This window comes from Sturnus vulgaris, chromosome 4 (genome assembly GCF_052056855.1).
Source record: "Sturnus vulgaris isolate bStuVul1 chromosome 4, bStuVul1.hap1, whole genome shotgun sequence".
NCBI lineage: Eukaryota > Metazoa > Chordata > Aves > Passeriformes > Sturnidae > Sturnus > Sturnus vulgaris.
In genome coordinates this window covers 22,689,655-22,715,111 of record NC_142246.1, presented here as the reverse complement: position 1 = coordinate 22,715,111, position 25,457 = coordinate 22,689,655, and the positions used below count along the sequence as shown (strand labels likewise).

The following is a 25,457-nucleotide window of genomic DNA, read 5'->3' as shown; positions in this document are numbered from 1 at the left end:
AGGAGCTGCTGCAGGCACTGGAGCTGAGATTCCCCTGCAGCTGTGAGCTGAGGCAGCTGTGCCCCTGCAGCCCAGGGAGGAACACGGGGATGCTGAGATCCACCTGCAGCCCTTGGAGGAGACCCACGGCAGAGCTGGTGGATGGCTGAGAGGAGGCTGTGACCCTCTGGGAGGCCTGTCTGGAGCAGGGTCCTGGGAGGGTCTGCAGGCCCTTGGAGAGAGGAGCCCATGCCAGATCAGGTGTCCTTGTAGGACTTGTCACCCCTTGGGGACCCACATAGGAACAGCCTGTCCTTGAAGGGCTGCACCCTGTGGAAGAGTGACCTGTGTTGGAACAGTTTGTGGGTAACTGTTGCCTGTGAGATGGACTCTGCTGGAGTTCTTGGACAACTGTCTCCTGTGGGAGAGACCCCACTCTGGAGCAAGGGGTCTCCTCCTGAAAAGTGACAACATGTGACAAACTGACCGTAATCCCCATTCCCTGTCTCTCTGTGCTGCTGGGGGAGGAGGTAGCGCCGGGAAGGAGGGAGGGATAGGAGAGAAGGTGGTTTTAAGTTTTTATTTCTCATTATCCTGCTGTGATTTTGTTAGTAGTAAGTTAAGTATCTCTAATTAGAGCCTGCTTTGCCTGTGACGGTATTTGGTGAGCGATCTCTCTCTGTCTGTATCTCAACTCAAGAATCTTTTGTTACATTTTCTCTCCCCAGTCCAGCTGTGCAGGGGAGTGATAGAGAGGTTTTGGTGGGTGTCTGGCATCCAGCCAGGATCAGCCTACTACAAAAGGCAAGCAGGAAAAAGCATGGTGCTCTTTATATATGCCCGGCTTCCTGTTGTCAGGAGAGTGTAGGATGTACCATGCTGTAGTGTAGAAATAGATATGGGTGTAGTCTTTACAACATCAGTATTGTTGGCAGCAGAGCTCTCTAGGTGTGTTTTATGTGAAACCCTAATACATGCTTGTGTTATAATAATTTCTCTTAATCACTTCAGAATGAATCCTTACAGTCAATTCACAGTAGAAGTGCAAATGCCATTGTTTAGTCCAGCACCACCTTTTCTTTGGAAGAGGAAATGAATTAACACATAGCACTGATTGGTTATGACGAATCCTGTCTCTCACATCTGGAGGCTGTTATCAAAGTATTTGCGAAACTTCATATGGAAATAGAGATTCCTTCGCCATGGGGAAGAATTTTTTGGTTTTGCCCCAGCCATATACAACACTTGCCATTATACCTAGGGGAGGAGGACTTCTTAAGGAAATGCTTCTAGCTGATGATGTCTTTAATTATCACTAGAACATTTTAAAAATAGGCTCTTTTTAGTCCTTCTGCAAAACTCTTTTGTTATGTATCTATGTATGTGGAAGCCAAATTTCTGAGAATTTAGGTATCTTTAGGAACCTTCTTAGGGTATTTAAACAACTAATAGTCTTGGGCAGGAAAATTGCAAAGAATACCATTACAAATCTTCCCAGTATTAAAGACTAGATACTGCTGAGGACTGTATCACTTAAAAAAATAAAATTAAAATGGATGCTGTGACACCACACTTAAATCATAGATGTGTAAGAGATGGAGAATAGTGTGAGTATGAAAACATAATGTGCTGATAAATATGAGCACTCTTTTCATTATTTGAGAAGTATACATACATTGTTAAAACATGTGATTTGATTGTGACTATAGTTTGTCATAGAAAAATTGTGTGAACCAGTTAAAAACTGGGATAACAAAATACCTTGGGGATTGCAATATTGGTACACTCAAACTAACAATACTTTTCAATGTTTCTTGCATTAAAATAATTTTAAAAGGTCTTGGATTGAGTAGCGAAGTACTGTCATGCATCCAAAGCTGCTTGTAAATAAAAAGTAGGTAAGTAGAAATAATTTTTGTTGGTCGCAAACCATCCAGTGACCTAATGTCAGGTAGTACTTTGCACACTTGAAAACCTTTTAGCTGTTTGGGAAATGTCATGAGGTGAGTTGGTTTTGTTCATCACAGCCAAGGAGAATTTGTATTAAGTCAAATAATTTGAGTGGAATCCAGTGGGAGCTTTTAGGCTTAATGTTGATTAAAGCCTAGTGAGGAATAACGAGAGAAAATAAAACTATGACTTCATGAAGTTGTAAAGGGCTAAATAAGGGAATTCTGATGTATCTCTTGAGGTTGCTCAATGAAATCTGTGACTGAACAGCTTCTGTTGAAAAACCTTATAGAGTTTAGTGCTGGGTAAGGACACAGATGGTGAATACTGTTTATGCTTCCTTTATATGAATCAAATAGGTGTGCTTATTTGCATACTATAGGAATGTACTCTGTGAAATACTGAAGTTGGAGTGAACTTTTGCCTCCAAAGGTATGAGATGAAACTATGATGAGAATAATAAGAACCTGGAAGGCAAAGAAAATGGTGGCCTAAAAAGGTAAATGGGAAACCTCTGCTGTCCCAGGTCACGATAAAATCCTAGAAAACAGATTATTAAATTAAAATTAAGACGTTAATTGGCACATTGAATACAAGTTCTGAAAATTACTGTAGCAACACATTTCTGAGACCTTGAATTTAAAATGATTGATGATCACATCTTATGCCAGTTTTTACTAAATAGAAGTAAAGGTAAATTTTCAGGGGATCTAGTAGGATTTGGCTATCTATAGCTGCCCATTTCATGCTTCTTCCTGAACTTGCCACTGGTAAGGTTAGGAATTTGTGCCTCTATTGGGTTGGTTGTTAAGAGTTTATGCACTGGAAAGGCTTAAGTTCTCTCCTTCCTGGTGTTGGCCGTTGAAGTCTAACTACCTTCTTGCTACTGGAATGTATCAGATCTGTCTGGGATCTAACTATGCCTGTCAGAAAATTATCCAGGACTTTTACAAAGAGGCTTTTCAGACAGATCAGTAAATTAAATTTAGTCATGGAGTTGTTCAACAAGTCTGCTGGCACTGCATGGCCAGAAGCAGGGCAGAGTGAGTAACAGGAAAGGGAGAAGGAGATGGTGGCTGCAAGTGGTTAAACGGGATCTCCATGTCACATGGAGGCAAAACCAGACAGAAATTCAGACCAGTTTGCCAACCAGTAGTCTTAGTAGTACACAGTTCAAACCTGTCTTTAAATAGCTATGATTTTGATTGCATGTGATTACTCAAATAGTCATCATTTCAAATGAAATTACAGATTATAAAGATTCCTTTTGTATTGTTGCAATAGTGTGAATGTAATTGAACTTACAGGTTGTTCTTACACAAAATGTAGTGGTACCTGCTGAAACAGAAAAGAAATTGACTTGGGTTTAAAGTACATTTACTTGGAGGAAAAAGCACATTACTATTGCATATAGTGGTGAAGGAACTGAGAGTGTACAAAAATGGTTTTGAATCTTCCAAAATGTACTTTAGTAAAAATTTAAAATCAGTGGTATTGTCTAAAATACTCAGTTCTGAGCAAAATGTATTTTGACAAGGTTGTGGTGATAAGAAAAGGCATGTAGTATTTTCTTTGTTGCACATCATGAATCTGATTTTTTTCCATGGGCTTGTTCATGGCCGAAGAGTACAAGATTTATCACATGCAGAGGTGACAGCATTAGGATTATCTTCTGCTGGGAAGGAAGGACAGACTTTTACTTCGTTTTGCACCACTGTAATCTTGGGAAGCACACTTTCTTGGAACTTTTCCTTGCAGCAGTCTGTATGAATTGCTGTAACCAAGATGTCAGTCTGATTGATTGTAACTACATGACTGGTTTTTGCAGAGCAAAATATTGAAGCACAATTTTAAAAGCATTTTCTAATTTGTGCCATGAAAAGTATTTTGGATTAGGGCAGTTGATTTTTCTCATTTTATTTGCCTTGTTTCCCCCCCTTTTGTTGCATTCATGTTACTACAAGGATTCTTACAGCTTTACAACAGAACTGGAATTCTATTGTGTGTTGATTATGAAGATATAATATGTAGGTAATTATACTATCCCTCTCCCAGTTTGGTAACAATACTTGTCCTATTTATGTGATGTTTGAATTTGTTTTGTAGTTATTTCAAAATGTGTATCAAGGAAGTTACTTCAAGTAATCTATGAACTATATACTCCATATATTGCTTTTATTACAATCAGTACTTGTAGGAGTTGGTCTTTATACTTTTTCATATGATTGATTTAATAACTAGGTTCTTGGAAAATAGTCTGACTTGCTTGATGTAAGTAAAATAACACAGAATATGCTGTTTCACCAATGAGGAGATAGTGGTAAAGTACCAACCCATGACTTCTTTGCTTGTGGTTGGTCAGTTGTCTGGAACTCCAAAGAAAAGCCTGGTGTAGGTCAGTCCCCAAGGGAAGAATAGACAGTTAAACTGTTTCCCCATATGGCGGGGAGGAGGGGAGCAGGTATCGCTGTGGCTACCATTGCTGGTTTTGCATTAACTTTACATCTCATATGATAAATCTGTAATCACATCTGGAAACTGTTTATTGGCTTCACGTGGTGAGCAGGAGATTTATATAATGAAAGCAAATAGTCTTTGCCCCTCAAAGTGTATATGCTTTATATCATCTTTTGCTCAACTTTGTTTTCTTTTTTCCCTTCCCCAGGTTATCCAAAGCCAGTTAAATGTGTTGTCAGAGAATATAGATGAAAGAATTTGTAGTGAAAATGGGGCATTGCCCTTCTCTGGACTTGCACTTCAAAGTCTTTCTTGAACTGAGGGGCCCAGAACTGGAAACAAGATTGAGAGTGTGGTCTCACCACTGCCAAATATAGGGGGTCAGTCAGTGCCCTGGTCCTGCTGGCCACACTTTTGCAGACACAGGCCAGGATGCCATTGGCCTCCTTGGCCACCTGGGCACACACTGGCTCATGTTGAGCAGCTGTTGACCAGCATTCCAGGTCCCTTACCACTGGGCAGCTTTCCAACCGCTCTGCCCCAGCCTGTGGCACTGCCTGGGGTTGCTGTGACCCAAGTGCAGGACCTGGCAGGGGCCTTGCTGAGCCTCAGTGTTGGCCTTGGCCCACCAGTCTGTCCTGTCCAGGTGCTTCTGCAGAGCCTTCTGCCCTCCAGCAGACAACACTCCCAACCAACTCTGTGTCATCTGTGAGTTTTCTGAGGATGCACCCAATCTCTTAGTCCAGATCATTAATGAAGTACTGGCCCCAAAGAGAGGTTTTCAGCTGTTGTTTTTAATTGGCACAGTCTGGTAAATGTCTCCTTACAAGAAAAGGCATTTGAGCCTCCTTTGGCAGATACCTCCTGTACCTGCATAAGTTTTAATTTTTTTTTTAATTAGTGAGGATAATCAGGACTAAGTAATGTATTTCCAATCAGCATTTAGTATTTTTAGCATTTCATTAGTTGTATTGCTGATTTTTCCTTTCCTTCCTCTGTCATATCCTGCAGCTGCATTTTCATTGTTTTCATGTACATAGCCTGTCGTTGGCTCATAAATTCTTTACAATTTCTTACTAAATGTTCATCTTTCTCCTCTTCTGTTGTTTACAGCAGATATGGTCTTAATAGCATAAGTTCTTGGATTTAAGCACTAAGCATATGACAGTTTACCAATGGTGATCTTTTGCTATTTCTGTTCTTCTCATAGAGTACCCTGTCCTCTACTGCCACTCTGTAACTGTGTCATCACCATCAATTCCTACTTCTCGTACCACAGTTTTTATGGAAATAGGGTCAGCTATAACACCATTCTCCACCAATAAATTCATTCAGTTCCAAAACATTTTAGTTTATCACTTTAGGAATAGGCTAAGAAGATAATATTGGCCTAATTTTCATCTCTTTCAAGCTCCTCAGTTTCTATGTGGCACAATGTGATGCTGTTCTTGACACTCAAACTAAGTTTCTTGTCATGGTCAGTCTTGTATAGAGTGTTGATTATCTTTATTAAAGGCATGAATTGTTTTGAGATGAGGGTTGTCAAAGTAATTTGCTTTCCTTGTGTTACCCTGTTGTTCTTGGCTTTTGGGTTTATTTGCCCGTTCCACTTTTGGTTTGTATTATAAAGTTCTGTTGATGTCAGCCTGTTGGATGTATTGGCAAGGTGTCATTTCTTGATTATTACCTCAATATTTGGTACTTTCTGCTTAGTTGATGTCTCCTTTATTTGGGCATTAGCTTGGGGTTATGTGTGTGTATAGTTTGTTTTTGGGATTATTTTACTTGTTTGTTGTTTAAAGAAAAGCCAATCAAACCTGTATTACTACATTTGTGATTTGTCAGGAATTTAAAGATTTTGAAATAACATCTCTGGTCCTTCCAATCTGAGTATTTTTCTTTTCTTTTTCTTCAAACTTTAATGTCTCCTTTTCCACGTTTGTTTGGTGCTTCTGGCTGATATATAGGACTCTGTCTTAGACTGATGAAGACTTCTCATCCTAAATCTCCACCACATAGAAGTATTTTTTTCAGAGACACGTGTCTGTGAAACATTTTGCTAAGTTTTACTGTGAGATCTGAGATAAAAATATCGTTTATTATTGCTAGTTAATGGCAACAGTCACCTGTGGTACTGCTTAAATCGTGAGGAAAGATGTAAAAACACTCTGATGACAGAGTTGCATTATTTGGGTCTGCTGTGATTTCAGCCTTTTTTTGCCATCTCTCCTTGGATTGTCCTAGCTCTTGACGTGTCATCTGGGTTCACATCCATTTGGTTAAGTTTTACTTTCAAATATATTTTGTAATTTAATCCTAGTACTGAAGTTAATTTACAGAATCATCCCTGTTACAACAAATGTTATCAATTCTCTCAATTGTTGAATTTCTTCTTTCAGTGATTGCAAAGGGTTTTTTTAAATACTGAGTATTTTTCCTTGGTCTTTTTACAAGCCAGAGGCTGTTAAATGTTACTGCTTTGGAGCCCTGTGAATAAGCTAGTGTAAGAACAGTAAAACAAATGCAACATGTACATGCCTTCCCCCTGCTGTGATCAGCTTGGAGGTTTCTGCTTGTCCTGCCAACTGCAGCAAGGCTTTTCTAGATCTGCCTGCTTCCTCCCCTCTGCAGCTGCTGGTTTGAGTCTTCTCACTGTCTGTACTGATTACCCTTTCCTCTCTTGGTGTTTATATACTTCTGCCCCCTTATATTGTTGGAGTCATCAGTATGTTTTAACAGTAGATGGGCTTCCTGATCCAGCAAACCATTTTCCTAAATCCTACAGATCGTAACAGCAAAAGTTAGTATTCCTGTCTGAGGCATAGCTCTTGCACAAGAGCCACAGCTGAGTCACATACGGGCAAGCTACCATGCTGATTTCATCTTTGGAAACAGGCCACATGTAAGCTGCATGGGAGATGTGGGCAGTGTGTGAAGAGCCCTTTGGCAACCTCGCGTGTATGTTTCAGTGCAGTTGAAAGTCTGATGGTGTCACAAGAAGCTGTAGGTATTGTTCATTTTGCCTCTTCAGGCCTCTAGTCACACTGAGCTGCTTTCATGGTTGTTGCAGAGATCCAGGGTAAAACTGAGCCAACATCTGTAGATGTCATCATAGACATCTGTGCTTGAACTTAGGGTCTGTGTATTTCTCTCCAGTGGGTGAAAGGGTAACCCAGAGTGACTGGCTTGTGCACTGCATGGTTGATGCAATCAGATTAACACCTTCCTGAAAGCTTTAACTTTATAATTTTCAAAATGCTCATAACATGCTGAGAGTGACTTTAGCAGAATTCATTTAGCTGTTCTCACTAATTTGAGTGAAGGCATTTGAATTTCTTCAATGTTATAATCCAGTCATTTCATTTATTTGCAGAGTCTGGGAGAGTAAATTTTATTCTGACAATTAGAATTTCAGGGTACTGTGGTAAAAATGGCAATAATGTTAATTTCTGGAATAGTTATAATGCGTTTTTTTCAAGCTAACTGAAGTACCAGTATGTGACAAATTAATAGAAATGCATTCAATCAAAAGTGATGCAGAATGAATTTAATCATAAATGTGCATAGCTGGATTCTGTTTACATTTGCTAGAATTAGTGTTGAAATTGTCTGGAAAGGAATGGATGATGTCACATTAATATTATTAAAGAATGTGTTTCTGTCTCTTGTTTTTTCCACAGAGTACAGTAACAGATCTTTGTTATGAAAGCTGCTAAGTCTGTATGCTTTTTTTTATAAATGAATATTAGTGTTCTAGATGGTTTCAGCTGTACAGCCAGACATCAATTAGAGAGTAAGACTGTAATCTGAAAAATTAGTGAGTTCCTGTTACAGTTTGATCACATTTTTCAGGAAAAAATCTCTTAGCATGATGATGAATGGTTTCCAGTTTGGACATTCAAAACTTTAAATTATTTGGACTTCAGCATTTTGTATCTATAGAGTTTATTTTAGGCTTTCAGTTTCATTATCAGATTATTTTAGGAGATCAATTTCTGGAGGCATCCAGGACTCCAGGTGAGGCTACTCGTGCAGAGCAGGACAATCCCCTCCCTTGACCAGCTGGTGATGCTGTGCCTGATGCACCCCAGGACACAGCGACAAATGGCCCTGTAACAGGCAGACACGAGTTGTCAGTAGAAGAATGGTTTTTGTGCTTTCAGCTAGGGCTTTAAAACATAGCTTAAGGCTATTTTTAAGGAAACAGACCAATAAGATACAATTTGTGTTTATCTGGACTGTAGGTGTAAAGTTCTCTTGTTTCTGTTTGTTGTTGTATAGGGTTTTTCTCATCTCTCATCTCCTCCTTTTTTGTCTTTGTGGCAAATTGGATTATACTTATACATTTCCAGAAATGGAGGAGGATTTTTAAGTAATGTACTGTAGGATAGGTTGCTGTCAACATTTATTTTTATTGATAAGGTCTGAATTTAAACTATATTTCAAAACTCAGGAAGGAAAAAAAGTTGAAACAGCACTTTCATGTTGGAAACAGAGACATGCTTAGTAATGGAGAAGCAATCCTAGAATCATTTGAATGACACCTAACAAAAAAATTCTGGTCAGAGTAGGAGATGTATTTATTAGCTGTGTGAGCTCAGTCTTCTTTTGTGTTTTACTGTTATTATTTTAGAGGTGAATTTGACCCATCAAGATTTATCATTCTGTGTTCTCTCTTATATCTCTTCATTGTGTGCATTGTGTATACTGTGTCTGTAGTGGGCATACCAAATCCTATTGGAATGCAATGTGCCTGTCCTTCACAGTTTTAACTCTTAAGGATGCTCAAATGATATGGAGGAATGGAACACAGAGACTGATTTCACTGAAGTAATTCTAAGAGTCTCTGGCACGTCTGCCCATTCTGTGCTGGCATCCTAGAAGTCATTCTCATCCTTTAGCAAACACTATTCCAGAAGTTAAATCTGCAACTTTTTATTTCTTCAAACTAAATTTTTACTTTCAGTTTTGCCAAATCATTATGTTGAGAAGTTTCAATTAACTGAGGTTGTATAATAATTAAAAATAAACTATTTTGGCGACATTTAATAGGAATTGGTAGTTCTTAGCTGTGCTAGAAGAAGCGAGGAAACTATGTGGTTGTTTTTTTACATTATGTTAATAAGGCTAAAGATGCAGATCTAAATATACAGAAAGAGAGATCTGCAGTGTTAAGAGTTAATTTTCATGGGGGATTAAACTATCCAGTATCTAGTTAATTTAAACTAAACTTTCTAGATGGAAAGATTGTGTGTATGTAAAGTACTTTGTGAGGTCTGTGCCTCAAAAGGCAGAGTATTAAGAGTGGCCTCTTAGGCTCGACTCGTCCTGGCACAGCTCTAAAGCAGCTGTATAGTACTGTAGCCATGTGTTAGGCCAGATGGCTTACAGCCCCTCACACCATTCATACTGAGGTGAGTCCTCACTAGGAATTGCAATGGGACTGCTTTGAGGAAGAGATGCTGCCATCTCCAACCTCATCTGTGCACAGCAGTTTCTGTGCTGTGCCTCAGGTCGAGATTGACAAAATAAGTAGAACTGCAACATGGTTTTCAGTGTCTTAATTCAAAATATCAAGTTCAATAAACCTATTATCCTATTTTAAACCTAAGTATCAGATTAACACATCCCTTTTTCTGATACTTGTCCTAACAAAAAAATTCAAGTACTAATTGTGATTGTGCTGCAGAACATGTATTGATAGCACTGCATCCTTTTTAAAAGTCTTGGTTAGTAATAAGGAGTAAAAGCAGAAGGAACTCAATTTTTTTTCCCAATGTTTTTCAGATGGTGGTAAAAACCTTCATGGATATGGACCAGGACTCAGAAGATGAGAAGCAGCAGTATCTCCCATTAGCCTTGCACCTTGCATCTGAATTCTTCCTCAGGAATCCCAATAAAGATGTGCGCCTCCTTGTAGCATGTTGCTTGGCTGATATCTTTCGTATCTATGCTCCTGAAGCTCCATATACTTCCCATGACAAACTTAAGGTAAAAATGCTTTATAAAATAAAGGCTTTTCTCCTACCTTATTCTTACTGAAGAAAACATAAACAGCGCCCTCCCCCAGGAAAACCCCAAACAAACCAAACAGTCCCCCTCCCCCAAAAATCCCAAAACAAACAAAAAAACTTTTTATGTATAGTGAGTTTTAGTTTTATTAAAGAGAAGTTGTTTTAATCCTGTAAGTCATTGTAATACTTTAGGGCCAGAGATGTGTAAAAGAAGGCTAGATGGCCAGGGTCTGTGTTGGTGATAACTTTGTCTGCCTAAAAAAGGCAACTTAATGTTCTCACATTAGGAGTTTGAAAATGTGGATAGATGTCACTACTAAAGGATTGTTTTTTCACTTTCTGCTGAATCAAGCTTGTAAACTTTGTTTTTTGACAGGACATATTCTTGTTTATTACAAGACAATTAAAAGGCTTGGAGGACACGAAGAGCCCTCAATTTAACAGATACTTTTACTTGTTAGAGGTAACACAATAGTTGTAACTTTTAGTAGATGGTATTAGCTCTGTAAGCCTAAGAAGTGTAATCAGTTGTTCTTCTGATGCACCAGTATGCCTGGCAAATATCTTTTACTGTGTAAAGCACACCAGTCTCTAATATTAAAAGTTCAGTGAATTGCTTCTTTTAGTATTTATAACGCTGTTTGTGTTTAATAAGTTTGTCAATCTGTAAAACAATTGGTATTTATTAAAATTTAGCCTTTATCTCACAATTCCATACATTGAAACTTTCTCTATTGATAAAAAAGTCTCCAAAGGCTGATTAAAATGCGAATATGCCTGTATTGGTGATGGGAGGAGGAATGTAAGATTTTTGCTTGAAAAACATTGCAAAACCATACTCTTGACAAGAGCTAAGTGGTAGGGTTCAGTGTGCTTTTAGAAATAGCATCTCATTTATAAACAAGATATTTAATGTTTAAAACATGATGTTTGAAATTATATTATTTCATAGCATGAAAAAAAAACAAGGTCTTCTATTAACAAGTTCTGTCAATTGGCTTTTATACTTTAGAAATCGGATAATTCTGTATTTAGCTTCTTCTGGATATATCTTGCAAAGCCCCTCTGTGTTAGGAGCTCTTTATGTGCAAAGCAAATATCCAGTCTCTTTTCCCCAAAACATTTACATCTATTGTATATTATTTTTCCTTAAATAGAAAAAGCCCCATAGCTAACATGATTATATTTATGTTACTTAATGTGAAGTTGTACTAGCCTAAATATCCTAATTTTTCTTTTAGAATTTAGCTTGGGTCAAATCTTACAACATCTGCTTTGAGTTGGAAGATTGCAATGACATTTTTATTCAGCTTTTTAGGACTCTTTTTTCAGTTATCAAGTAAGTTGAATTGCTTCCATTATATTAACTGTCAAAATATCATCAGGTTTGGGGGTAGACAGAATCATTGCATAGTCTACAGATAAATATGTCTGAACAGAAGTCTTTAGTTCCCTAAATGAAGGCTACTGGATAAACAGATGAGTGTGAACTGCTGACATTATGGAGAGGTGTGTGTCTGAAAGTAGATGTGTTATAAAATTTGTTGTCCATGTTACAGAAGTATACTTCATTCTGATTAGTTTATCTACATTTTTGTGTTGGTTGTTACTGTTCTCTTTTATTTTGATTCTCTTAAAGCAAAGCTAGGTTGTTCTAGATTTTTGAACCTTTCTATAAGAGAGGAAAGGCATATAAAATAGTTTTGAGATGTGGAGAGTGTAAGGGAGAGCAAACTAGACAACATTAGATGTTGTTTCTTGATGGTACTGTTAGTATTCGCCAGAGTCTGAGAATTTAATGTTGATAATATTATTTTTGATCTTAGTAATAGCCACAACCAGAAGGTACAAATGCATATGCTGGATTTGATGAGTTCTATCATCATGGAAGGCGATGGAGTAACTCAGGAGCTGCTGGACTCAATTTTGATTAACCTCATTCCTGCACACAAGGTCTGCTAATAGTATACTGTTATAATAACAGTAATTCTTGCTGTCTTTTGTATGTTGTTTATCTCTTGATAAAACACTTATCAAAATTAGTATGGAGTGCTGTACGTTTCAGTTACTAGTTACAGTAGTTGAACTGTGCTCTGTTTTCCAAGTGTGTTTGCTTGTTCATTTGTTAATTTAAAATAACTACAAAAATTAAGTAGGTCCATCCATGACTACATAATTAAATTAGTATATAAAAGCAGGGATTATTCATTTGGTTGCATAAAGAGGGAGAATTCATGGAAATACATAGCATGGGATTGACAAAACTGTGGCCATTGTCATTTACCTGTGAAATCACATCAAGCTTATAAAAGTATCGTCTGAGATGAGTTTGCATTCCTTTTGTCATAATCATGAGACAATAATGCCATTCTATCAAATTATTGACAAGAATGGGATATTGTCTTACTGAAATGGGTAACACAGAGAGGCCTCTTATAACTAGAGTCCTTGTGAAAATACACTGTTCTTTGTAAGTTGCTTCTGATGAATTATAGGCAGTAGATAGGAGGAATGGAAGTAGAGAGTGGTGATCTGAGGTGATGCTAATAACAATAGTGGGCATTGCTCTGAGGGTACGAAGGCCCAGTAAAACCTTGTGCAACTTTACAGTGTTGTGACTACTTGATTTAGGCAAAGTAAGAGTGAATGTGTTCCTTTAACGTTAACATTGTTACAGTTTTGCCTAATGAAAAAATAAGGCTCTGATAAAGAGAGAGAGAAATTTGGTGGAAATATTGGGTTGTTATGCATATTTACTGTCACTTAGAGGACTGGTGCCACTCTTACCAGCTCTCGGTCATGACCTAAAGAAATTATATCCTGTAGTCCGTGCTCAGTATTGTAATTTGGTCAGTATGTTGGTCTGTGTTACTTTGTTTCCTGTAACAACAGCACTTAAACAACTGCTTTACCATGATAGTTCAAAAAAATAAAACCAACCAGAAAGTTCTTTTGTCTGATCTGCCTAGCAGAGTTTTGACTGTCATAACTGTTCCCTTTCGTGAACAGATCCTCAAGAAAATTCTATGGTTATATTGCTTGTCTCTAGATATGTAAATCAGAAGCACTGTAACCTTAAGAGCACCGTTGATTTTCTTGTAGGATGACTATAATAGCAGTACTTTTACGTCTGTGCAAAGCAGTCAAATACCAGTAATTTCCTGCTATGACATAAGAAAAATATCAGTCTAGCAAGACTTGATGGAAGTTTGTCATTGTAAAGAAGCCGAAATAATGTGTTTTAGATAATGTAGTCTGTTTGGGTTTTGTTTTTTTTTTTTTTTAATTAGACATTATATACAGTCTACCGCTGAATCTAGATTGTTAATTTGTGTGTCCATTCTTAGTAAAGTGATGGTGTGGTGTACATTGTTCTCTGTGTGTGCTACCGTGACTCTCATGTAATAAATCCAGGTTTTCAATAGCAGTAGCATGTCACATCTTGCTCACATTTTGACCTGTGGCCTCAAACTGTAGTTCTTTTTATTAACTTCAAAAGTAGTGCTATTCGGTTAACATTTTTCTTTGCAGTCTTACTTAAGTTGTTCCTTGAAAACATTTTAATGTGATAAAAATCTGTTTTCTTCTGCATGTTCTACAGCATGTGTAATCCAGACCCAACAGGGTTTCTTTTCTCCTAATAGTTGAAATAGTTGATTATTTGTTTTAGCAAGTTATATATTAATTTCCTAGGCTGTTTTGGTGTTTGGTTCTTCAGTATTGTGGTGTTCTGTGTTTGTGTGTGTATTTGGATTGTTGATTTGGTTCTGTGGAAGAACATGTACTGAAGATCCATAGAAAATGTAATTTAAAGTTTGAGATTGGCAGTCCTTTAGTTTCATACCAGCATACCAGTTAACAAGATTTTAATCATGGCTGGATTTGGGGAGAAAGCGTTGGGATATTTTTTGAGACGAATCCATACAAATCTGTCGATGTTCTATAATAAGACATCAGTTTAGTGCTTTGGTGATTGGAGAGATATTCGTTTGAGCCTTTGGCTACTTGTTTCTCTTTACTATCTGTTGATGAGCTGTCTTTGTCATCTCATTAGTTAAAGGAACATGAGGGAATTGTTCTCCATGTAGATTTGCTAAATACTAGATTTCCAAGAATCAGTCATCCCTAGGCTTTACCTGCATATTTGTCTGCAGTGATTTGTAATTTTCAGAGCAATCAGCTCGTCCAAATCTATTTGTTTTTTCCTCCAAGCTGCATTCATCCTTTGATATGAGATACTGCATATGGGATTTGTACAGGTTTGAACAGTCAGATTTTTGAGATGTGCAGTTACATTCTTTTTCTTTATATTGCTCAAGAGCAATATAAACAGTATTCAGATTTGTCATGTTATAATCAAATGCTTACTTGAAAAGTTAACTGCTAACTTTGCCCAAGTGTAGGTATTTTCTGTAGTCTCGCTGTGGGCTGTCTCAGAGCGTGTGGTATGGTCTGTGGAGAAGTCAGTGCACAATTTTGCCCCCTAGATAAGGCTGAACTTGCAGCAGAGTGTACCTTTAGTATGTGAAGGGCAAACAAAACCACATTTAAATATTGATTTAGATCATTCATTTCTCAGTACCAGATTTGGTGTACGTTAATTTTCAGAGTATTGGCAGTATGATAATGTTTCTTTCAAAACTTGTCATTGGGTGGGAAAACTCTGTAAAATTTTATTGTATTTTCTTTATTTCAGAACCTTAATAAACAAGCGTTTGATCTTGCAAAAGTCCTGTTGAAAAGGACCGTCCAGACCATTGAACCGTGTATTGCCAATGTATGTAAATTAATTCACCTATGTTACCTGCAAGTAACAAGTGTTTTTGTTACCGTCTTGATTTATTGGGGATTTGATGGGAACTTTTATTCTTTAAAATTTTGTATATAGAAGCTACTACAATTTTTTAATAGGATAGTGTTGGCTTAGTTGTTAAGTGTGTGGAATATTTCAAATAAGTGAAGAGGAAATTAATTTTTATCCATCTCAGTCTGATGTTAAGCCTAAATCTAGACTGTGAAAATAGGTGACCACCAAAAATCCTGTTACAACAAAAGGAACTATTAATACTTCATATGTTAGCAACCAGACAGCCCCATTTCATACCAAGCTTTAGAATGAAGCATTTCAAGCTACCAGCTCTTTGCTAGATTTTCCTTCCCTCCTAAACCTGCTATCATTGTAGTCATAAAGTAAAAGAACTATGCATTTTACAAGGCTTCCTTCAAATTATGATTCCTTCTTGTTGAATGTGAGTGTTGTATGTTCTGCCTATTAATGCAGCTACTCCAATCTTTGAATGTGGTCTGATCCCTCCTGTTGCCTTTCCTTGGTGCTGAAGCCAATAGAATTAATAACATTCAGAGTAGTTTAAAAGGGAATTAGGCAGATTCATAAAAGATGAATCAGTAAGTATTTAAAAGCTCAGGGAGTCTCATTAACAGTTACCACATACCAATACTCCTGGTTTTTTTAAGCTTCCTAATTAGTCATATCTGGAAACAGGATAGTATGTAAAGTAACTTTTGAGTTGATTTAATACTATTCTCCTTACTTTCTTTTTCAAGTATGTAATATCTTTTTTTGCTATTGCATTTGCACTGCTTGAATAATATTAACCCACAATAGCTAATAGGAAGCATTAAATTTTAATATACTTTATGTAAATCCAAACATAAATAATTCATAATTTAGACTACTTCAGTTTGTTTCTGTTAGATCACTAATGACCTCGATACATTACCCATCAAATATTGCTAGACATAACATAAGGACATCTGACATTCTTTAAAATGGATTTGAAGCAGAGAACCTTTATTTTCAGCATTTGATGATCTTCAGTTGGATTTGGTTTCAATTATAAGAAAATTTTTTTTTAAGTACTAAGTTTTTTTGGTCAATGTTCTACTGAACAAATATGTATTTTAGGTTAACAATTCTTTTATTACTTACTAATTTTACTTGGGAGATAGTTTAATACATGACAATTTGATAATTTGAAATCTCAGTAACTATCTTGATAGAATTAATAGAACTGAACTGAGAAGGATGTTTGTAATTTGCTTGAGCCAAAATTGTAAGGGTGAAATGCTTTGATGTCATGAAGAAATTGTGCTTTGAGTGCCTTCTATTAGTGTAAAACCATTAATGATACTACATTAAAACAATTTTAAAAAACAATGTTGGTGTTAATGAAGGAAAATATACTACATAATATTGTTGGTATTTTAGTTTTTTAACCAGGTTCTGGTACTGGGAAAGTCTTCAGTAAGTGACTTATCAGAACATGTGTTTGACTTGATACAAGAGCTTTTTGCCATAGATCCTCACTTACTGCTGTCTGTCATGCCACAGCTGGAATTCAAGCTGAAGGTGAGTTACAGTGCAGCTTTGGACAATCAGTAAAATTTGTGGGTGTATTAAGAGCACAGAACTGTAGATTTAATAAGTGTTCTACTAGGGGGATAAAAATTCTGTATTTATCTCTTTATTTTGAAAGCAAATATAATATTAAAGAAGGGATACTGGAAATTTGCATGCAATTATGTGCCTATTGTGCTTGCAAACATGTATTATGCACACAATATATATAATCATTATAATGATAAATTAATGCAGTCTAATGCAAAAGCTTTATGTACTTAATTTTTGGATTACACCCAAAATTTATAAAGTAATTAGGCTGTGGTTGGCTTGTCTTATGAAATGCAAATGTGTTAGCTTCTGTTTTGATTTACAGAATTTTCTTCTATGAGATAATGTTTTAATAATAGGGGAAGTATTTCCTAATATTTTATCTGGTTTGTTATTATCAGCTGATAAGTCAGCTGACTGGTTTTGGATCCTTGGAAATAGTTAATTTATCCTGATGTGGAAGTCTGTGGGGGTTTTAATTAAAAAGCTGTTTGTCTTTCCTAAGATTGTAAGTGGACAAGAGAAATAATTTTGTGTGTGTGTGGAGGTACATGTAGGCTATGGTTGCAACAAACAAAATAACCAAGAAATACGTATTTGGTGAACTTGCATGTAGCTTTCATTAGTGCATATGTTTTTATAACGTCTTAATTGGTGTCTTTGCCACACACATAAAATAGTATTTAAAAATTTAAAATTTAATAAAATAGTTTTAAACCAAATCATTGTTTATATTGTCAAATATGGTAGAGTACTGCGTATGAGTTTTTATTCCTGAAAGAGAAGGTCCCTTCAAAGCACAGCCATCTATTCAATGTCTGTAATATATTAGCTTAATAGGTATTTGTATATTTTGCCTCATATTAATCCAGTAAGGTAATTAAAGACAACGAGGATTATCAGAAATATTTTCAAAATCAGTTTTTAGTCTAACTGTTCAAAAAACAGAACATTTTTACTAAGGTATTATGGATAATGATTTATGGTTCCTTTTTCATGTTTTGATTTTTAGAGCAATGATGGAGAAGAACGTTTGGCTGTTGTTCGACTTCTGGCTAAACTCTTTGGCTCCAAAGATTCTGACCTGGCCACACAAAATCGACCTCTTTGGCAGTGCTTTCTTGGGCGGTAGGAGAAATGGGACAGAATTCTGAATTTCTGTTCTTTTTTCATGTTCTTTTTTCTATTTTCTTACAGTATTGCATTTTTCACTGGCTTTTTAGAGGATGTAACTGTTTGTATTTGAACAAGTTACTTTATTAAATCTTCAAAGCAGTAAGCTGCATGCAGTTATATTTTAGAAGGAAGAAGCCTGAAGCACTGCTGCAATACTGCTGTCAGCTATGGGCATATAACTTAGATAGACAGCACACTATATGCATAGCAGAATTTACACAATAGGTATGCCAGCATTGTGTGAAATGTCACACATGTTCAGTTGTGTCTGCACCTCTATTTTGCTTGGTATTTACCTCAGTGAAGAGATACTTTCTTTTACGTAAATGTAGAAGTTCATAATTCTTTTAAAAGTGAATGTTTTCAAATGCTTCCTGTTTGATGCTAATTTACATTTCTGTAATTTTATTAGTGTGTATACAAGACACACACACAGTTGACATATGGAGAGCTGTGTTCAGAAGTCAGTGGGCAAAATCTGTTGGGTTGACATTTTATCTTCATCCACCATATTCATTCTTTAATTTTAGTCCTGACTGAATTTCACAAGAAATAACCAATATTTGTAAGAGGTACATTATGGAGATAAATTCAAAGCGTTTATATTCTTTAATGTTGCCATATAAAAGTATGCTAATAGTTAAGAGAACATATTATCAACACGTTACTACATAGAGAATAATACTGATTTGCAAGGCTAATTAAAAATTAACATTCATCATCTTCTATCCCTCTAGGTTCAATGATATCCATGTCCCTGTGAGATTAGAGAGTGTGAAATTCGCCAGTCATTGTTTAATGAATCATCCAGACTTAGCAAAAGACCTCACTGGTGAGATGCTCGTATAGGGGTTTAGAATAATCTACAAAATGAGCAAGGAACTCTGTAACTATTTTTGTACATAGCAGCCTAGTTCCAAAATGTATCAAGTCCAGTGCTTGATGCTGTATGGCAGAGGTATCTGCTGAGTAATTGGTTTCTGTTCAAGACAAGTGCCAGTTATTAGAAAGAGGAGGAGCATATGATTTTGTGTGGACTTTTTCTGAGTGAGTTGTTAAGAAGCTACCCGTTGCAGAATGAATTTTAAAGTAATTTCAAGTTCTGAAGGAACTTTGGGTGAGGCAAAGCAAATATTGGTACAACGTCCTTATTTTCCAAACCAGTCACTGAGTTCCCCACTACTCTGTTCTGAGTTCAGAAAATACCTTTTTATTGATCTAAACTATGAAGTTTCTTCTTTCTGTACAGTATGATTATAAGTATGAGAAGATTTTCAGGCTTAACTGAAAATACTGTTGTTTTTTGATTCAAGCTATTCTACAACAATTGTCAGTATTTTTGATTTATTATGTACATTTTTCACTCTTTGGGAATGAGAGTTTCTTCTTTTTTTGTTTCTTCTTATTCCCTCAACTCCCTTTACTTAAAATATATTCTAGTCAACTTTATTTCACTTTATTGCTTCTAGCAAATGAGGTTATCATAAAAGCTATCACATCATAAAATATCACACCTATATTTTTCTGATATTTACAGTTATCTAATTATTTTATATTTGAGATAGAAAACATCAGAACAGCTGTTTCTTGTGGGTAGCTCTATTTAATAGATTACATGGTTGTGATATATGACTGACATTTAATTGATTAAACAGCATTAATAAATCAGAACACATCTCGCATATGTATAAAAGCCAAGCTTGTCATTGTTTTTGCTCATAACAGAGTATTTGAAGGTTAGATCACATGACCCAGAAGAAGCCATTCGACATGATGTTATTGTTACAATTATTACTGCGGGCAAGAGAGATCTCTCTTTAGTCAATGACCAGCTGCTTGGCTTTGTAAGGGAAAGAACACTGGACAAACGGGTAAGTGTTAGTATTGTATTTTTAGCAATTATTTGCTTCTAATATACTTGGGTAAAAGTAAAGTAAAAAAAAAACCCAAAGCCAGAGAATCAGAGAATCTTCAGAGTTGACTATTTACAAGAATACTGCCGGGAAAAAAATTTTCTTATGTGAACATCTTAATGAAAATTCCGTATTATGGTGGCATCAATCAAGTCTTGTCAAGCAAATAGGGTCATTGACTTGTGATAAACACAGTTACATTGTAAGACCATAAGAATGGTCATACATATTTAAGGCAAAGGTCACTGTAACCCATTATAACTCTCACAGTGGTCAGTTTTGGCTTCCAGCAATTTGTGATTTAAGGATCTAAGTCCACTGGCACGTGTTCATAGTAACTTTCAGCAGGACTTTGTTCCATGTATTTATCAAATTCTTTCTTGAATTTATTTGTTCTTTAGAAGCCTCCTTGGCACATGCATCAGTAAATTCAAGTTTAATGCATGTTTGGGAAAAGTAACTTCACTTGTTTGCTTTTAAAATTGTCTGATAATTTGACTGGATATCTCATAGTTCTTCGATTACATAAAATAATGAATATTCTTTGACTCATTTATATTTAATAAATATAAATACCATATCTTCTCCAGTTCTTTGTTTTCCATTCTATACAATCTATAGAATCACCTGATTAACTTTGACACAAATTGATTGTTGTATACTTCTGATCATTCTTGTCTGGATGTTATCCAGCTCCTGTTGGAGCTAAGATGACCAGACTTATGAACAATGTGCCACTCATCAGAACATCTGATTTTGAATGGCATTCACAGTTTGTACCATGTTGTGTACATACTTGAGGATAACTTTTTTTCTTACTCTGAAACATTCTGTCAGTCTCTTCTGCTATTTCTGAGCACTGAGCTGACAGTTTTGGAAAACATTCATGTTAACGTCAGTGTTTTTCTTGAATAACTTTAGATGGGATACTGCCAAATACTGTACACACAGTTAATGCTGGTGGGATAACCTGTCCTTAATCTGAACTTCTTCCATTTCATATCATAACAATTCAGTAGCATGACATTTTTTTCTGCAATTCTTCAATTATGATTTGCATCTGACTACCTCAGTAAATTTTATACACAATGTTCAGTTAATTTTGTAGTAATTTTTCAAATATTAAGGGTCAGAGATTCCTTTCTGACTCTGTCTATAGGTTCCTTTTGTTCCCTTCATTGTGAAAATCAGTCATTTATTTCCATCCATTTTTTCCTGTGTTTTAGTTAATAAGTAATTATCAACAGCATTTTTATTTTAAGGCCCTCTGGTATGAGACTTTCTTGGAAGTTTTTTTGGGATCCTAATGCATTTTACTGATGTACTTCTGGATCTGCTAAAAGTTATTTTTTCTTAGATAAAACTTTCCATTATATAAAGTTCAATGACACGTTTCCGTAACTTATTTTTCAACTTATTTTATTTTAGTGTCAGCTCCTTTTTGTTGTTACTGTTCTATTTCAACCTATTTGCCTATTCAAAATCAGATGTTCTGATGAGTGGCACTTTTTTCCTCTTCAGACCCTTTGGTTTCCTTTGATATTTGCTGTCTTTGATCCGTTTATGGATAGATTGCAATAATAGAATAATTAGTATTTGGTATATAATGTCTAAATTCCTGTAAAAGTCATAGATGGGTTACGACCTGGTCGTAATGATTTTGCTTCTGCTTGCTTTATTAAATTTTTTTAAAATATCTGTTAATGATACTTTAAGAAACCTCTTCAGACCTCTCTCCGGGAATAAATCTGTTTGTCTTTAAGCCATACAGAAAGGGTCTGGAAGGCTTCTTGCTTCTGGAAGCTTTGGTGAAGATGTTTAGGTAGTATGCTTTTAATAACTTCATTTTGAAATTATTGCTCATGCTTCATCAAGGATTTAGTTTCAGTTTGCCAGAGCTTATACTGTTTCCTGTTTACATTTTTTCGGATGTGGCTCCATACTCTTTGAAGGGTGATGCTCAATAGCAGACTTCTCTGTGCTTTGTAGCCATGTTGATTTTTTTTTTCCTTTATTACTGGTCTTTTTTTGATAGGCTATAGAAAGGATGTCCCTATGTCATTCTAGCTAGTTACTTCAATTATTTTTTTTAATTTTACTTTTTTTTGTTCCCCTTTTAAATGAGAATGTTACTGTAATGGATTTTGAGAAAAGGATGTCATCTTTACACAGAGAAACACTGATTTTGAGTATATTCACTATTATAAAGCAGCTCTTCAATTAGTTGTATTTGCACCTTGACATTGCATGTTTCTCAGAAATTATCAAAATCACCTTCCTTCTTTTTCAACTGCTAAACATGTCCAAAAGGTCGTTTATGAGATCTAAAAACTTTTAGTACAGCCACTACTTCCTGCTGGGACTCTCACCTAGTGAGAATGGGATGATTGTTACTGTGTCTTCATCTCAGTGTCTGTCTGTTCTCCTTTAGCATGCTGCTGTCAGTGAGAGGCAGTCAGCTATTGCTGCACAGCTGTAATACTGATTTCTGCAGAGCTGGGTCTTTTCTTGTGTGGCTTTAAATCAGTGTGGTGGCACTTAATGTTCCTCATATGTTTGACTAAGTCATATCACACCAGTCATAGGTTTGATATGTTGCATTTCAAGGTTAGGTGCTTTTTCTGGCAGTCAGTGGCTAATAATTTCGTCTGTACGTGATGTTAGTCTTACAAAAATCTCTGGAGAGAGCTTTAATGAAAATATATCCTGAGGAGAAAATAAAACTGATCGCTGACTAGAAGTTGCTGCAACAAATAATTAGCATTTGAAGTAGACCGTAGCAATATAGGATGTGTTGGTAAGTATGAAGATCAAGGACTTGTGAACTTTCATCTGTGGTTTGTTTTGGTTTTTTTTAAGGATTTTTCTCCAGTTTGAGAGAGGAGCATTGATATGTCTATGTCACTACCTTTTGTTTTCTATGCAGGATTTCCTCAATTACAGGCTGAGTGCATTATACCTATTTAAATTATTCTTCTTCTTTAAGAGAGCTGTGGATTTTGCTGGTGATTCACCCTTTGTAGCTGGGTTTCTGTTGGACGCATCTACAGCAAACTCGTAAATGATCGTTCACCAGTTTGACTTCATCTTTTTAGGCCTGCAGTCATCTATCAAATGAGTATTGCTAGTACTATAAAAATAATACTTGTCCAATAGGCTGAAGTAAAGTGTCAACCTGTTAGTTCTGCCTCTTACCTTTATAAAGCAGGGAAAAAATTTAAATTGTTCTAACTGCTATGCCATTGAAGTGATCCATTTTCTTTCTCCTGACCATATTCCACTTTTTACAGTAATAGTTTCTGGGTAAAAGACACTATGTAATATTCTAAAGGAATGTCTTTAGCTGATTTGATCTATAAAGACATTTGCATGATGATTGTAACTATTTAAAAACCAACAATTCAAAAACAAGCAAACAAACCCCACTTCCACCAGTAGTTTTCAAATCCATTTTTATTCCTCCAGATGGAAAATCTGGTAACAGATGCTTTCCAAAAACAAACCTAGTCTTTGGTAATAATTGTTTGTAGGAAAGCTCCATTGGGACACTGTCTCAAGGTTCTTTCCAGCATCTTTGCTTTTCAGAATAATTTGGAGACATTTTAAAAACAAATAACAAAAAATACTCTTTTCCATGAAACTGGAATAATCTTTGGAATGTGAGAAGTCAAGAGAGTACTGACAACTGACTTCATTGGTATTTCTCCCAGCAGTCGTTATGGAGTAGAGACTCAGGCCCTTCATAAGAACTGACTTGCACATCATCAGCTTGAAGTCAAAAACTATAGAGTGAGGAGCCATACACCCATTTTTGGTTCCTCTATGCATTTTTCTGCATGTGTGTTAGTTTTAACCGTACTGAAATCCATTGTGGCTTTTTTCAGGTGAATGAGAACGATTGTGAGATGTTTGTGAAAGGAATAGATTAGTTATTCTAACGGGTAAAGGCTTGTATTGAACTTTAAATAGGAATTTTTTTCCAAAACTCAGCCCAACAGCATCAGTAGAGGAATTTAATTATGTTGATCAGCCAAGGAAGCTAAGGTTATCAAAATTTTTCTGTTAATTAAATCAGGATGGTAATTCTATTAGCTGTGTTTATTCATATGCTGCCTTTGAAACTAATTATTACATTCCTCTTTATGTATATTTGCTGTTAATTCTCAGAAGCATCTTACACTTTTTTTCCCCTACGTGTATCTATCTCCTGTTCAGTGACTTGCTTCCAGTGACACCATTTCCATGGTGTTCAAAACATTCTCTAAGGGATTTGGTCCAGTGTCTCTTATTGTCAGTCTACAACTGCCTTTCTACATGGTCCAAGATCTACTCTACAGCAATTTCATTAATCAGAATTCTGTTGGCAATCCAAACATCCGTTCTTTTGTAACCCCTGTTACTCCTTCATTTTAGACTTAAATTTTCTGGAATAATTTCTATAAATACTTTTTTGTTTTCTTCTGACAAGTTTTGGCATCCTTCTTGTCTCATATAGGAGATATGATGAAGCTATCACCTGCATTGAAAGGGCATATCTGAATGCAGAAAAATATTAATACTTCTCTGAAAATGTTTCCATTTCAGGCCTTTATTTTCTTTAAAATGTGCTTTAGATTGCAACAGAAGTGAACAAATTCCTGCAGAAAAGTTAAACAATAATATCTATTTGTAGCTAAAGCTTTTCTCTTTGATGGAAACTAATGTTATGTTCTAGCAAAGTCATTACTATCTTGACCTGTCGCTTACAGTTTTAATACTTAATAAATACGTAACAAAATGCGATTTTATTTTTTCCCTTTTATTATTGCAGCCTACTCCGACAGCTAGTGGTGTCTTATGGTGACATGAGCCATATTATCTTGAAGATTTGTCTTATCTTTGCCCTTCAAGAGAAGGAAATCATTCAATAAGACTATTAAGAAATTAAATGTGCTGTACCTTAGTGCTATTGAGTCAAGCCTTCAGTTTAACAAGATTGAGGAAGTTACAGTATGAATAATAGTATCTACATCTATGCTTCATAGGCTGAAATGATCTGAGCATTGTTAGTCCTTGGGAGTTCAAGGTCAAAACCTAGTGTATTCTGGAAGAAATTCTTTCAGTTTGAATTTCATGCATTTCTTCTAAATGATGTGGGAAAACAAGTGTCTTCTGAGATTTACTGTGTAAATCATTCAGCATGAGACACTAAGCTGCCTAAATTAATCCTCAACTTGTCTCTGGTATGATTCCTTTCACAAATCTCCGCACAGGATGGCTTATGGATCTTGTCTGTTAAATTGTTTAATAATGGGAGACTTGTTATTTGCTTGAGGAGATAAAGTATGACCACCAAAAGCAAGATTGAGATCCCCTTAACTCCTCCTGTAGCTGTTGTGTTCTGGGGTTTTTTTCCCTTAATCCCTGCAGTCTTAGAGCAATTGCTTCAAAGCTTCAGCAAAATGTGCCTCTCCCACCATCCTGGAAAGTGGCCTAAGAGTTCAAGCCTGGCAGGTTTGGCTTGGCCTAGGCTGCAGATCTCCCGTGTCTAGGCAAGGGTGCTATAAGATGGTGCAA

The 25,457-nt window shown here is 36.1% G+C and overlaps 1 protein-coding gene across 2 annotated transcripts in view; it reads left to right on the top strand.

Moving 5' to 3' along the window:
• The window catches only part of PDS5A (PDS5 cohesin associated factor A), a 77,722-nt gene that overhangs the window by 20,615 nt on the left and 31,650 nt on the right, over positions 1-25,457 (top strand). For both annotated transcript variants that reach the window (XM_014871056.2, XM_014871055.2), the window contains exons 3-11: positions 10,174-10,377; positions 10,777-10,863; positions 11,642-11,739; positions 12,227-12,353; positions 15,097-15,177; positions 16,630-16,770; positions 17,825-17,940; positions 18,726-18,820; positions 19,714-19,859. In XM_014871056.2, the coding sequence (XP_014726542.1) occupies positions 10,174-10,377; positions 10,777-10,863; positions 11,642-11,739; positions 12,227-12,353; positions 15,097-15,177; positions 16,630-16,770; positions 17,825-17,940; positions 18,726-18,820; positions 19,714-19,859 (1,095 nt within the window). The remainder of the gene's footprint in view (positions 1-10,173; positions 10,378-10,776; positions 10,864-11,641; positions 11,740-12,226; positions 12,354-15,096; positions 15,178-16,629; positions 16,771-17,824; positions 17,941-18,725; positions 18,821-19,713; positions 19,860-25,457) is intronic.